At 35.1% G+C, this 16,815-nt stretch overlaps 1 protein-coding gene across 1 annotated transcript in view; it reads left to right on the forward strand.

The window, feature by feature from the left end:
- The window catches only part of LOC143246701 (dyslexia-associated protein KIAA0319-like protein), an 86,579-nt gene that overhangs the window by 9,390 nt on the left and 60,374 nt on the right, over positions 1 to 16,815 (forward strand). The window contains 1 exon segment of the mRNA XM_076493789.1: positions 6,073 to 6,106. Coding sequence (XP_076349904.1) covers positions 6,073 to 6,106 — 34 coding nt within the window.

A 16,815-nucleotide genomic window follows, 5' to 3' on the forward strand; every position in this document is an offset into this window, starting at 1 on the left:
GTCCAACATCCTTCATCTCAGACCAAGAACTTAGTCTCTTGCTTTGACCAGTTCTGCCTGCGACCTACCTTTGTTGTTTCTGCTAATTCTTGGGTGAGCTTCATATGTGCACCTCAACTCATAAAATCTTTTGTACTTTCTTTTTTTCCTCCATTTCCTGATTATCACGTTATTGTAGATTATTTTTTCCATCTGTATTTCATACTGACTCTCAGATGCCATGTGTTATCTGAAGTCTTTTTTTCTATGACTTTCATACTGACTCTCAGATGCCACATGTTATCTGAAGTCGTCTTTTCTATGGCTTTCATACTGACTCTCAGATGCCACATGTTATCTGAAGTCTTCTTTTCTATGACTTTCATACTGACTCTCAGATGCCACATGTTATCTGAAGTCGTCTTTTCTATGGCTTTCATACTGACTCTCAGATGCCACATGTTATCTGAAGTCTTCTTTTCTATGACCTTTGGTTCAAAGTTTTCTTAATTTCTAATAATCCTCTCTCTTGAATCTGTTTGGCTTGTGGATTTTCTTCTTTTCTTACTTTGGCTCTACATCCTCATTTTGCTTTACTCACCATACTCCTCACTTTTTTCTTAGGTTTTGAATCTTTACTGGAGAAGGTTACACTAACCAGTTCTTCAGGCTGCCCTATTTTCTTTTTTTATATTTTGCCCAGTTTACTTGTTTATTTTATTTATTTTGTTATGATTCATTATTTTCTAGGGTTAGGCTTAGACTCTCAGTTTCATCTCAGGGAGAACACCCTTCCTTCGTGGAGATGTTTTTCAGGTGACTCTTCTGAGTCACCTTTTCTTCTGAGGGGTCAATCATTGTGGAGCTTGGTGATCAGTTGTTTCTGGAACCACCCCTCAGCTTTAGTTTCATTGGAGATTCGATTTTCTGATTTAAAAAAATATCTAATTTCTTTTTTTCTCCCTATGTTTGAAGTTCTATCACGATTTGCTTCTGTTGTGTCCTTTTTCACTTGTAGGTGTCTTTATGTTTCCTTCAGTAGAACATACACTGTGATACTCTTTTCCTTTGTTTCTGTACTTTCAAATCTTTGCCTTTTGCTCTTATGGTGCCTCAGATACTTCCATGTGATTCTGAGCATCCATCGTCCATCTTTACTCAGACTCATCCCTCTTCATGTATGCTTCTATTTTGTAGGATGCACTTTTTGATTCTTACATCATTTTTAATATATGTTCTACTGTGGAGCTATCCTTCCTGATGTGGTAAATACTTTAATATATGTTATACTGTGGAGCTATCCTTCCTGATGTGGTAAATACTTTAATGTATGTTAAACTGTGGAGCTATCCTTCCTGACGTGGTAGATACTTTAATATCTGTTATACTGTGGAGCTATCCTTCCTGATGTGGTAAATACTTTAATATATGTTATACTGTGGAGCTTTCCTTCCTGATGTGGTAAATACTTTAATATATGTTATACTGTGGAGCTATCCTTCCTGACGTGGTAGATACTTTAATATATGTTATACTGTGGAGCTATTTTTCCTGACGTGGTAGATACTTTAATATCTGTTATACTGTGGAGCTATCCTTCCTGACGTAGTAGATACTTTAATATCTGTTATACTGTGGAGCTATCCTTCCTGACGTGGTAGATACTTTAATATCTGTCCTACTATGGAGCTATCCTTCCTGATGTGGTAGATACTTTAATATATGTTATACTGTGGAGCTATCCTTCCTGATGTGGTAAATACTTTAATATATGTTATACTGTGGAGCTATCCTTCCTGACGTGGTAGATACTTTAATATATGTTTAACTGTGGAGCTATTCTTCCTGATGTGGTAGATACTTTAATATCTGTCCTACAATGGAGCTATCCTTCCTGATGTGGTAGATACTTTAATATATGTTATACTGTGGAGCTATCTTTCATGATGTGGTAGATACTTTAATATCTGTTCTACTGTAGAGCTATCCTTCCTGATGTAGTAGATACTTTAATATCTGTTCTACTGTGGAGCTATCCTTCCTGATGTAGTAGATACTTTAATATATGTTATACTGTGGAGCTATCCTTCCTGATGTGGTAGATACTTTAATATCTGTTCTACTGTGGAGCTATCCTTCCTGATGTGGTAGATACTTTAATATATGTTATACTGTGGAGCTATCCTTCCTGATGTGGTAGATACTTTAATATATGTTATACTGTGGAGCTATCCTTCCTGATGTAGTAGATACTTTAATATCTGTTCTACTGTAGAGCTATCCTTCCTGATGTGGTAGATACTTTAATATATGTTATACTGTGGAGCTATCCTTCCTGATGTAGCAGATACTTTAATATCTGTTCTACTGTAGAGCTATCCTTCCTGATGTAGTAGATATTTTAATATCTGTTTTACTGTAGAGCTATCCTTCCTGATGTAGTAGATACTTTAATATATGTTATACTGTGGAGCTATTCTTCCTGATGTAGTAGATACTTTAATATATGTTCTACTGTGGAGCTATCCTTCCTGATGTAGTAGATACTTTAATATCTGTTCTACTGTAGAGCTATCCTTCCTGATGTAGTAGATACTTTAATATCTGTTTTACTGTAGAGCTATCCTTCCTGATGTAGTAGATACTTTAATATATGTTCTACTGTGGAGCTATCCTTCCTGATGTATTAGATACTTTAATATCTGTTCTACTGTAGAGCTATCCTTCCTGATGTAGTAGATACTTTAATATCTGTTCTACTGTGGAGCTATCCTTCCTGATGTAGTAGATACTTTAATATATGTTCTACTGTGGAGCTTTCCTTCCTGATGTGGTAGATACTTTAATATCTGTTCTACTGTGGAGCTTTCCTTCCTGATGTGGTAGATACTTTAATATCTGTTCTACTGTGGAGCTATCCTTCCTGATGTGGTAGATACTTTAATATCTGCCCTACTATGGAGCTGCCCTTCCTGATGTGGTAGATACTTTAATATATGTTCTACTGTGGAGCTTTCCTTCCTGATGTGGTAGATACTTTAATATCTGCCCTACTGTGGAGCTACCCTTCCTGATGTGGTAGATACTTTAATATCTGTTCTACTGTGGAGCTATCCTTCCTGATGTGGTAGATACTTTAATATCTGCCCTACTGTGGAGCTACCCTTCCTGATGTGGTAGATACTTTAATATCTGTTCTACTGTGGAGCTATCCTTCCTGATGTGGTAGATACTTTAAAATCTGCCCTACTATGGAGCTGCCCTTCCTGATGTGGTAGATACTTTAATATATGTTCTACTGTGGAGCTTTCCTTCCTGATGTGGTAGATACTTTAATATCTGCCCTACTGTGGAGCTACCCTTCCTGATGTGGTAGATACTTTAATATCTGTCCTACTATGGAGCTGCCCTTCCTTGTGTAGTAGATACTTTCTCTCAAGACTTGTGCTTTCCAATTCTCAAGCTCCACTCACAGTTGTCTTCCATTTCTTTTGAGAGCTTTGAATTTTGTGACAGCTGAGTTGTCTTACCCAGAATGAACCCTTTCAACAGAGTGATTCTTACACATCCTGAAGTCTCTGTGGATTTTTTTCTAATTTGGGAGTTCTCATATGTTGTTACATTAATAACTACCATCTATATTGAACGTGCACATTTTTTGTCTCCAGTCCCTGGTTTGGTGACTGTGGCTATATTCTTTCTGAATCTGGATTGGTTCATCTTTTTTTTTTTTTTTTTGTATACCCACCTACTTCTTTCATTATTTCTTAGATACTTTAATTTGTAGCACAGTTTGCCTTGTTCTTTTGGTTGCTTATCTTTAGCCCAAACCATATTGTTTACTCCTGTTCTTTTTAGTAGTCTTTTTAGCTTTTACCTTTTCCATCTTAGAAATTTTTTTTTACATCCATCCTTTGTCATAATTTTTCACATCTTCATACTGATGCTCTTTTTCTGGACTCTTGCAAGACAGTTTTTTTCTGATAAGTTTCCTGTGGTTGGCCAATTTATCCATGGAGATAGATGATTTCATAATGCTGGTCTATTTGTCACTCTCTTTATTCAGGTACCAGATTCTTTCTCATACCTATTTCCTTATCAAGAGCTTATTTAAATTTCTTTATTCTTTACCCAGGAATTTAATTCCCAGACTATTCTGAAGATCTGAGCTACTCAGAAAGATGATAAAACGTTTTATTCATTCATCCTCCTTTCCATTTCTTCTATGTACAGTTATTCAGATTCCAGTAAGTCGGTGTTCTGTATTTTTACTCATACTGATCTTCTCAGAAGCAGCTGATGTGGTTTTGTTTCTTTTTTCCATGAGATTCCTAGTCTCCTCATGCTTTATTTTCTTCTACATGACTGGTTTGGCTAAATAACTCATCTGGCATGCTTGTTCCTCTAATAATGACTAATCCATCTTTTTCATACCACCTTCAGTGTTGTTCACCATCCCATGACTTTTCTTGCCTCTGGTCATCAACTTCTCCTGGAGGAGATGGTGCCATCATGGATGTAAATAGTCTTCAACACCTTTGTGTCACAGTAGCGATACTGCACTGAACTTTGTGTCACGCTACTGATACTGCACTGAACTTTGTGTCACGCTACTGACACTGCACTGATCTTCGTGTCACACTACTGACACTGTACTGTGCTTCTGTTGTCCATTCTTTCCAGAGGTTCTAAAAGAAGTCTTCTATTAATTAGTTTGTTTCTTGTAGGAGTAGTAGCTACCTCCACATTAAAATATATATTTATGTTTTAATTAATGTATGTACTATAGACAGTTGAACCAGATATTGTATACCTGAAACTATAAGTCAGGAAAATGTTGACTTTTAGACATGAATTGGATATGGTACAACTGAAACTACGTATCTTCAGAAAGCATACAAGGCAACACAACTCTACAAACCTTGAGAGAGGGTTTAGTAAAAAAAAAAAAAAAGCTTACACAAAAATGTGAAACTTAACCCACTTTAACACCATGTGTTTATGTGCAATCAGTTATATTTGAAACAAAACATTTAGAAGTTTAACATGGATTCTGGTATTGAAATTCAATTAACACATTTACTGCAGTCCTTTTATTTTGTAGCCACTAAAGTAAATTGAAAAGTAAAATTACATTTTGAAGTTTCTGCAGCCTCTCACATTGGTGTATGACTCGATCCTGCTGATTATGTGTTGACTGACGAGGTGAGGCCTAATAAACTTTCAGTATAGTATAGCATAATTTAAAGCTTCCCCCAGTCGCAAGTCTCATAGCTTCCAGCGCTAAAATTCAGGTTAGAGCACAGATAGCCCATTATGTAGCTTTATGTTTAATAAACGATCAGAACGTAGTTTGGGACATTTTTCAGATATTTCAAACTCTTAATGTCTACAAGTATCAAACATAATGTTCCAGATGTATCTCAGAATGGCTGGTATGGGTATTAACACGTTTATTGATAAGGAAAGAACAATGTTTCGATCTTCCTCGGTTATCTTCAGGTTAAGAAGATCAAAACATTGTTCTCTGCTTATCAGTAAAAGTGTTAATACTCATATGCCAGCCATTCTGAGATACATTTTTATTTCAAGTGGGTTTCTTGTCATCAAGACGATGTTCCAGATGTTTAGTAAGACTCAAAACTTGAAGTTGCACAAATGTGTAAAAGATTATATTTTTAATTGTTAATCATATTTTGATTTTGTTCGTTTGGCAAATATACGAGAACTGTGGTTGTAGAAACTCCTGCTAACTAGTGTAAGCAACTATCTAAATCTTAAAGTATAAGCTGGCAAACATTTGATGAATGGATATAGTTTACACTGAATTTAGACTTTTAGAAGATAAAGAGTTAGAAAATTTGAAAACGAGATTGTTTTTGTGCGGTTAAAACTGTTGGTAAAAAGGTTTAAAAATATGCTTTTTAAAACTCAGAAACGTACCATTTTTTAAATGTGTTTTTGTGATATTTTTCTTTTCAGCTTTACAAACTTGCAAAGATTGTAGCATTCTGGTTATTTTGTTATTATTACTTATTGCAATTAATTTGAATTTAATTAATGTGGTAGTAATTTGTTTCACGTTTCTTCCAGATCTAAGAAATTATTCTGATACGTTGACTCAAAAGTAAGTAAGTTTTCTTTAATATTTTTCTCACAAGAACACTACTTCACGTGTTTTTATGTGTGATACACTACCTCGTGTTTTTGTGTGTGATACACTACTTCATGTGTTTTTGTGTGTCATACACTACCTCGTGTTTTTGTGTGTGTGATACACTACTTCATGTGTTTTTGTGTGTGATACACTACTTCATGTGTTTTTGTGTGTGATACACTACCTCGTGTTTTTGTGTGTCATACACTACTTCATGTGTTTTTGTGTGTGATACACTACTTCATGTGTTTTTGTGTGTGTGATACACTACATGTGTTTTTGTGTGTCATACACTACTTCATGTGTTTTTGTGTGTGATACACTACTTCATGTGTTTTTGTGTGTGATACACTACTTCATGTTTTTGTGTGTGTGATACACTACTTCATGTGTTTTTGTGTGTGATACACCACTTCATGTGTTTCTGTGTGTGTGATACACCACTACTTCATATGTTTTGTGTGTGTGATACACTACTTCATATGTTTTTGTGTGATACACTACTTCATGTGTTTTTTTGTGTGATACACCACTTCATGTGTGTTTTTGTGTATGATACACTACTACTCATGTGTTTTTGTGTATGTCATACACTACTTCATGTGTTTTTGTGTGTCATACACTACTTCATGTGTTTTGTGTGTCATACACTACTTCGTAATGTTTTTGTGTGTGATACACTACCTCGTGTTTTTTATTGTGTGATACACTACCTGCGTGTTTTTATTGTGTGATACACTACTTCATGTGTTTTTTGTGTGTGATACACTACCTCGTGATTTTGTGTGTGATACGGCTACTTCATGTGTTTTTTGTGTGTGATACACCTACTCGTGTTTTTGTGTGTGATACACTACTTCATGTGTTTTTTTGTGTGTGATACACTACTTCATGAGTTTTTTTGTGTGATACACTACCTCGTGTTTTTTGTGTGTGATACACTACCTCGTGTTTTTGTGTGTGATACACTACTTCATGTTTTTGTGTGTGATACACTACTTCATGTGTTTTTGTGTGTGATACACTACCTCGTGATTTTGTGTGTGATACGCTACCTCGTGTTTTTGTGTGTGATACACTGCTTCACGTGTTTTTGTGTGTGATGCACTACTTCATGTGTTTTTGTGTGTGTGATACACTAGTTCATGTGTTTTTGTGTGTGATACACTACTTCATGTGTTTTTGTGTGTGTGATACACTACCTCGTGTTTTTGTGTGTCATACACCACTTCATGTGTTTTTGTGTGTCATACACTACTTCATGTGTTTTTGTGTGTGTCATACACTACTTCATGTGTTTTTGTGTGTGTGATACACTACTTCATGTGTTTTTGTGTGTGTGATACACTACTTCATGTGTTTTTGTGTGTGTGATACACTACTTCATGTGTTTTTGTGTGTGTGATACACTACTTCATGTGTTTTTGTGTGTGATACACTACTTCATGTGTTTTTGTGTGTGATACACTACCTCGTGTTTTTGTGTGTGTGATACACTACTTCATGTGTTTTTGTGTGTGATACACTACTTCATATGTTTTTGTGTGATACACTACCTCGTGTTTTTGTGTGTGATACACTACCTCGTGTTTTTGTGTGTCATACACTACTTCATGTGTTTTTGTGTGTGATACACTACTTCATGTGTTTTTGTGTGTGTGATACACTACATGTTTTTGTGTGTGATACACTACTTCATGTGTTTTTGTGTGTGATACACTACTTCATGTTTTTTTGTGTGTGATACACTACTTCATGTGTTTTTGTGTGTGTGATACACTACTTCATGTGTTTTTGTGTGTGATACACTACTTCATGTGTTTCTGTGTGTGTGATACACTACTTCATATGTTTTTGTGTGTGATACACTACTTCATGTGTTTTTGTGTGTGATACACTACTTCATGTGTTTTTGTGTGTCATACACTACTTCATGTGTTTTTGTGTGTCATACACTACTTCATGTGTTTTTTTGTGTGTCATACACTACTTCATGTGTTTTTTGTGTGTCATACACTACTTCATGTGTTTTTGTGTGTGATACACTACCTCGTGTTTTTGTGTGTGATACACTACCTCGTGTTTTTGTGTGTGATACACTACTTCATGTGTTTTTGTGTGTGATACACTACCTCGTGATTTTGTGTGTGATACGCTACTTCATGTGTTGTTGTGTATGATACACTACTTCATGTGTTTTTGTGTGTGATACACTACTTCATGTGTTTTTGTGTGTGATACACTACCTCGTGTTTTTTGTGTGTGATACACTACCTCGTGTTTTTGTGTGTGATACACTACCTCGTGATTTTGTGTGTGATACACGCTACTTCATGTGTTTTTGTGTGTGATACACTACCTCGTGTTTTTGTGTGTGATACACTGCTTCATGTGTTTTTGTGTGTGATGCACTACTTCATGTGTTTTTGTGTGTGTGATACACTAGTTCATGTGTTTTTGTGTGTGATACACTACTTCATGTGTTTTTGTGTGTGTGATACACTACTTCATGTGTTTTTGTGTGTGATACACTACCTCGTGTTTTTTGTGTCATACACCACTTCATGTGTTTTTTTGTGTGTCATACACCACTTCATAATGTTTTTGTGTGTGATACACTACTTCATATGTTTTTTTGTGTGTCATACACTACTTCATGTGTTTTTTTGTGTGTCATACACTACTTCACTGTGTTTTTTTTGTGTGTGATACACACCACTTCATCATGTTTTTTATTGTGTGTGATACACTACTTCATGTGTTTTTGTGTGTGTGATACACTACTTCGTGTGTTTTTGTGTGTGATACACTACTTCATGTGTTTTTGTGTGTGATACACTACTTCATGTGTTTTTGTGTGTGATACACTACCTCGTGTTTTTGTGCGTGTGATACACTACTTCATGTGTTTTTGTGTGTGATACACTACTTCATGTGTTTTTGTGTGTGATACACTACTTCATGTGTTTTTGTGTGTGATACACTACTTCGTAATGTTTTTTGTGTGTGATACACTACTTCATGTGTTTTTTTTGTGTGTGACACACTACTTCATGTGTTTTTTCTGTGTGACACACCTACTTCATGTGTTTTTTGTTGTGTGATACACTACCTCATGTGTTTTTGTGTGATACACTACCTCGTGTTTTTGTGTGTGATACACTACCTCGTGTTTTTGTGTGTGATACACTACTTCATGTGTTTTTGTGTGTGATACACTACTTCATGTGTTTTTATGTGTGTGATACACTACTTCATGTGTTTTTGTGTGTGTGATACACTACCTCGTGTTTTTGTGTGTGTGATACACTACCTCGTGTTTTTGTGTGTGATACACTACCTCGTGTTTTTGTGTGTGATACACTACTTCATGTGTTTTTGTGTGTCATACACTACTTCATGTGTTTTTGTGTGTGTCATACACTACTTCATGTGTTTTTTTTGTTGTAATCGCCACACTACTTCATGTAATGTTTTTTGTTGTGTGTCATACACTTTCACTTCATGTATTTTTATTGTGTGTCATACACTACTTCATGTGTTTTTGTGTGTCATCATACACTACTTCATGTGTGTTTTTTGTGTGATCATACACTTCTACTTCATGTGTTTTTTTATTGTGTGATACACTACTTCATGTGTTTTTGTGTGTGATACACTACTTCATGTGTTTTTGTGTGTGATACACTACTTCATGTGTTTTTGTGTGTGATACACTACTTCATGTGTTTTTGTGTGTCATACACTACATGTGTTTTTGTGTGTCATACACCACTTCATGTGTTTTTGTGTGTCATACACCACTTCATGTGTTTTTGTGTGTCATACACCACTTCATGTGTTTTGTGTGTCATACACCACTTCATGTGTTTTTATTGTGTCATACACTACACTCATATGTTTTTTGTGTGTCATACACTACCTCGTGATTTTGTGTGTGATCACGGCTACTTCATAATGTTTTTTGTGTGTGATACACTGCTTCATGTGTTTTATTGTGTGTGATACACTACTTCATGTGTTTTTGTGTGTGTGATACACTACCTCGTGTTTTTGTGTGTGATACACTACTTCATCATGTTTTTATTATTATGATACACTACTTCATGTGTTTTTTGTTGTTATTGTGATACACTACTTCGTAATGTTTTTTGTGTGTGATACACTACTTCATGTGTTTTTGTGTGTGATACACTACTTCATGTGTTTTTGTGTGTGATACACTACTTCATGTGTTTTTGTGTGTGACACACTACTTCATGTGTTTTTCTGTGTGTGACACACTACTTCATGTGTTTTTGTGTGTGATACACGCTACTTCATGTGTTTTTGTGTGTGATACACTACCTCGTGTTTTTTTGTGTGTGATACACTACTTCATGTGTTTTTGTGTGTGATACACTACCTCGTGTTTTTGTGTGTGATACACTACCTCGTGTTTTTGTGTGTGATACACTACTTCATGTGTTTTTGTGTGTGATACCCTACCTCGTGATTTTGTGTGTGATACGCTACTTCATGTGTTTTTGTGTGTGATACACTACCTCGTGTTTTTGTGTGTGATACACTGCTTCATGTGTTTTTGTTGTGTGATGCACTACTTCATGTGTTTTTTTATGTGTGTGATACACTAGTTCATGCGTTTTTGTGTGTGATACACTACTTCATGTGTTTTTTTTATTATTGTGATACACTACCTCGTGTTTTTGTATTGTGTGATACACTACTTCATGTGTTTTTGTGTGTCATACACTACTTCATGTGTTTTTTTGTGTGTCATACACTACTTCATGTGTTTTTGTGTGTGTGATACACTACTTCATGTGTTTTTGTGTGTGTGATACACTACTTCATGTGTTTTTGTGTGTGTCATACACTACCTCGTGATTTTATGTGTGATACGCTACTTCATGTGTTTTTGTGTGTGATACACTGCTTCATGTGTTTTTGTGTGTGATACACTACTTCATGTGTTTTTGTGTGTGTGATACACTACCTCGTGTTTTTGTGTGTGATAACTACTTCATGTGTTTTTGTGTGTGATACACTACTTCATGTGTTTTTGTGTATGATGCACACTACTTCATGTGTTTTTGTGTGTGTGATACACTACTTCATGTGTTTTTGTGTGTGATACACTACTTCATGTGTTTTTGTGTGTGTGATACACTTCGTCATGTGTTTTTTTGTGTGACATTACTACTACTTCAATGTGTTTTTGTGTGTGTGACACACTACTTCATCAATGTTTTTCTGTGTGTGACCACTACTACTTCATGTGTTTTCTGTGTGTGACACACTACTTCATGTGTTTTTTGTGTGTGTGCGGCTACTTCATGTGTAATTTTTATTGTGTGATACACTACCTTGTGTTTTTGTGTGTGATACACTACTTCATGTGTTTTTGTGTGTGATACACTACTTCATGTGTTTTTGTGTGTGATACACTACCTCATGTGTTTTTGTGTGTGATACACTACCTCGTGTTTTTGTGTGTGATACACTACTTCATGTGTTTTTGTGTGTGATACACTACCTCGTGATTTTGTGTGTGATACGCTACTTCATGTGTTTTTGTGTGTGATACACTACCTCGTGTTTTTGTGTGTGATACACTGCTTCATGTGTTTTTGTGTGTGATGCACTACTTCATGTGTTTTTGTGTGTGTGATACACTAGTTCATGTGTTTTTGTGTGTGATACACTACTTCATGTGTTTTTTTGTGTGTGATACACTACCTCGTGTTTTTGTGTGTCATACACTACTTCATGTGTTTTTGTGTGTCATACACTACTTCATGTGTTTTTGTGTGTGTGATACACTACTTCATGTGTTTTTGTGTGTGTGATACACTACTTCGTAATGTTTTTTTTGTGTGTGATACACTACTTCATGTGTTTTTTTGTGTGTGATACACTACTTCATGTGTTTTTGTGTGTGATACACTACTTCATGTGTTTTTGTGTGTGATACACTACCTGGTGTGTTTTTTTTGTGTGTGATACACTACTTCATGTGTTTTGTGTGTGATACACTACTTCATGTGTTTTTATTGTGATACTACCTCGTGTTTTTTATTGGTGTGATACACTACCTCGTGTTTTTTGTGTGTCATACACTACTTCATCAATGTTTTTTGTGTGTGATACACTACTTCATGTGTTTTTTTGTGTGTGATACACTACTACATGTTTTTTGTATTGTGATACACTACTTCATGTGTTTTTTTGTGTGTGATACTACTTCTTCATGTGTTTTGTGTGTGATACACTACTTCATGTTTTTGTGTGTGTGATGCACTACTTCATGTGTTTTTGTGTGTGATACACTGCTTCATGTGTTTCTGTGTGTGTGATACACTACTTCATATGTTTTGTGTGTGTGATACACTACTTCATGTGTTTTTTTGTATTGTCATACACTATTTCATGTGTTTTTGTGTGTCATACACTACTTCATGTGTTTTTTTTGTGTGTCATACACTACTTCATGTGTTTTTGGTGTGTGATACACTCACCACTTCATGTGTTTTTGTGTGTGATACACTACCTCGTGTTTTTTGTGTGTGATACACTACTTCATGTGTTTTTTGTGTGATACACTACCTCGTGATTTTGTGTGTGATCACACGCTACTTCATGTGTTTTTGTGTGTGATACACTACTTCATGTGTTTTTGTGTGTGATACACTACTTCATGTGTTTTTGTGTGTGATACAATACCTCGTGTTTTTGTGTGTGATACACTACCTCGTGTTTTTGTGTGTGATACACTACCTCGTGATTTTGTGTGTGATAATGCTACTTCATGTGTTTTTGTGTTGTGATACACTACCTCGGTGTTTTTTGTGTGTGATACACTACCTCATGTGTTTTTGTGTGATACACTACCTCGTGTTTTTGTGTGTGATACACTGCTTCATGTGTTTTTGTGTGTGATACACTACTTCATGTGTTTTTATGTGTGTGATACACTACTTCATGTGTTTTTGTGTGTGTGATACACTACCTCGTGTTTTTTATTGTGATATATACTACCTCGTGTTTTTATGTGTGATACACTACCCTCGTGTTTTTTGTGTGTGATACACTACTTCGTATGTGTTTTTTTATTATGTGTCATACAATTACTTCATGTGTTTTTTTGTATTGTGTCATACACTACTTCATGTGTTTTTGTGTGTGTCATACACATACACTCATGTGTTTTTTTGTGTGTGTCATACACTACTTCATGTGTTTTTATTGTGTGTCATACACTACTTCATGTGTTTTTTGTGTGTGATACACTACTTCATGTGTTTTTTGTGTTGGTGATACACTACTTCGTAATGTTTTTTGTGTGTGATACACTACTTCGTAATGTTTTTTTTGTGTGATACACTACATGTGTTTTTGTGTGTCATACACCACTTCATGTGTTTTTGTGTGTCATACACCACTTCATGTGTTTTTGTGTGTCATACACCACTTCATGTGTTTTTGTGTGTCATACACCACTTCATGTGTTTTTTTGTGTCATACACACTTCATATGTGTTTTTTGTGTGTCATACACTACTTGCCGTGTTTTTTGTGTGTCATACACTACTTCATGTGTTTTTGTGTGTCATACACTACCGCGTGATTTTGTGTGTGATACACTTACTTCATGTGTTTTTTTATTGTGATACACTAAGCTTCATGTGTTTTTTGTGTGTGATACACTACTTCATGTGTTTTTTTTTGTGTGATACACTACTTCATGTGTTTTTTGTGTGTGATACACTACTTCGTGTGTTTTTTTTGTGGTGATAACTACTTCATGTGTTTTTTGTGTATTGTGATACACACTACTTCATGTGTTTTTGTGTGTGATACACTACTTCATGTGTGTTTTTTTGTTGTTGTGATACACTACTTCATGTGTTTTTTTGTGTGATACACTACTTCATGTGTTTTTTGTGTGATGATACACTACTTCATGTGTTTTTTTTATTGCACACTACTTCATGTGTTTTCTGTGTGTGATACACTACTTCATGTGTTTTTGTGTGTGTGATCACTTACTTCATGTGTTTTGTGTGTGATACACTACCTCGTGTTTTTTGTGTGATACACTACTTCATGTGTTTTTTGTGTGTGATACACTACTTCATGAGTTTTTTGTGTGTGATACACTACCTCGTGTTTTTGTGTGTGATACACTACTTCATGTGTTTTTGTTATGTGATACACTACCTCGTGATTTTTGTGTGTGATCACACTACTTCATGTGTTTTTGTGTGTGATACACTACCTCGTGTTTTTTTGTGTGATACACTGCTTCATGTGTTTTATTGTGTGATGCACTACTTCATGTGTTTTTTTGTGTGTGATACACTTTCGTTCGTAATGTGTTTTTGTGTGTGATACACTACTTCATGTGTTTTTTTTGTGTGTGTGATACACTACCTCGTGTTTTTTTGTGTGTACACTACTTCATAATGTTTTTGTGTGTCATACACTACTTCATGTGTTTTTTTGTGTGTCATACACTACTTCATGTGTTTTTATTATTATGTGATACACTACTTCATGTGTTTTTATTATTAGTGTGATACACTACTTCGTAATGTTTTTATTGTGTTGTGATACACTACTTCATAATGTTTTTGTTATTGTGATACACTACTTCATGTGTTTTGTTGTTATTGATACACTACCTCGTGTTTTTTTATTTGTGTGATACACTACTTCATGTGTTTTTATTAGTGTGATACACTACTTCATATGTTTTTTGTGTGATACACTACCTGGGTGTTTTTTGTGTGTGATACACTACCTCGTGTTTTTATTGTGTGTCATACACTGCTTCATGTGTTTTTTGTATTGTGATACACTACTTCATGTGTTTTTTTTTATTGTGATACACTACATGTGTTTTTGTGTGTGATACACTACTTCATGTGTTTTTATTGTGTGATACACTACTTCATGTTTTTTATTATTATGTGATACACTACTTCATGTGTTTTTTGTGTGTGATACACTACTTCATGTGTTTTTGGTGGTATTGTGATACACTACTTCATGTTTTTTTGTGTGTGATACACTACTTCGTGTGTTTCTGTGTGTGATACACTACTTCATATGTTTTATTGTATTGTGTGATACACTACTTCATGTGTTTTTTGTGTGTCATACACTACTTCATGTGTTTTTGGTGTGTCATACACTACTTCATGTGTTTTTGTGTGTGTCATACACTACTTCATGTGTTTTTGTGTGTCATACACTACTTCATGTGTTTTTGTGTGTGATACACTACCTCGTGTTTTTGTGTGTGATACACTACCTCGTGTTTTTGTGTGTGATACACTACTTCATGTGTTTTTTGTATTGTGATACACACTACCTCGTGATTTTTGTGTGTGATGCTGCTACTTCATGTGTTTTTTGTGTGTGATACACTACTTCATGTGTTTTTTGTTATTGTGATACACTACCTCGGTGTTTTGTGTGTGATACACTACCTCGTGTTTTTGTGTGTGATACACTTTCTCATTGATTTTGTGTGTGATCACAGCTACTTCATGTGTTTTTTGTGTCTGATACACTACCTCGTGTTTTTTATTGTGTGATACACTGCTTCGAAAATGTGTTTTTGTGTGTGATACACTACTTCATGTGTTTTTTTATTGTGTGATACACTACTTCATGTGTTTTTTATTGTGTGATACACTACTACATCGTGTTTTTTTGTGTGTGATACACTACCTCGTGTTTTTTGTGTGTGATACACTACCTCGTGTTTTTTATTGTGTGATACACTACTTCATGTGTTTTTTTATTGTCATACACTACTTCATGTTTTTTGTGTGTGTCATACACTACTTCATGTGTTTTTGTGTGTCATACACTACTTCATGTGTTTTTATTGTTGTGTCATACACTACTTCATGTGTTTTTTTTGTGTGTCATACACTACTTCGTATGTTTTTGATGTGTCATACACTACTTCATGTTGTTTTTTATGTGTGTGATCATACACTACTTCGTGTGTTTTTTTGGTATTATTGTGATACACTACTTCATGTGTTTTTTGTGTGTGATACACTACTTCGTAATGTTTTTGTTATTGTGATACACTACTTCATAATGTTTTTTATGTGTGATACACTACATGTGTGTTTTTGTGTGTCATACACCACTTCATGTAATGTTTTTTATTGTGTCATACACCACTTCGTGTGTTTTTTTGTGTGTCATACACCACTTCATGTGTTTTTGTGTTGGTCATACACCACTTCGTCATGTGTTTTTGTGTGTCATACACTACTTCGTCATGTGTTTTTTGTGTCATACACTGCTTGTGTGTTTTTGTGATATTGTCATACTTCACTTCGTGTGTTTTTGTTGGTGTCATACACTACCTCACGTGATTTTATTATTGTGATCACATTCAGCCTCATGTTTTTTTATTATGTGATAGATGCACTGCTTCATGTGTTTTTTTGTGTGTGATTACTACTACTTCGTGTGTTTTTTGTGTGATTGTGATACACTACTTCGTGTTTTTGTGTGTGATAACTACTTCATGTGTTTTTTGTTGTGTGATACACTACTTCATGTGTTTTTTGTGTGATGATACACTACTTCGTAATGTTTTTTTATTGTGTGATACACTACTTCATAATGTTTTTGTGTGTGATACACTAC

The sequence above is a fragment of the Tachypleus tridentatus genome, chromosome 3, assembly GCF_004210375.1.
Source record: "Tachypleus tridentatus isolate NWPU-2018 chromosome 3, ASM421037v1, whole genome shotgun sequence".
Classification (NCBI taxonomy): domain Eukaryota; kingdom Metazoa; phylum Arthropoda; class Merostomata; order Xiphosura; family Limulidae; genus Tachypleus; species Tachypleus tridentatus.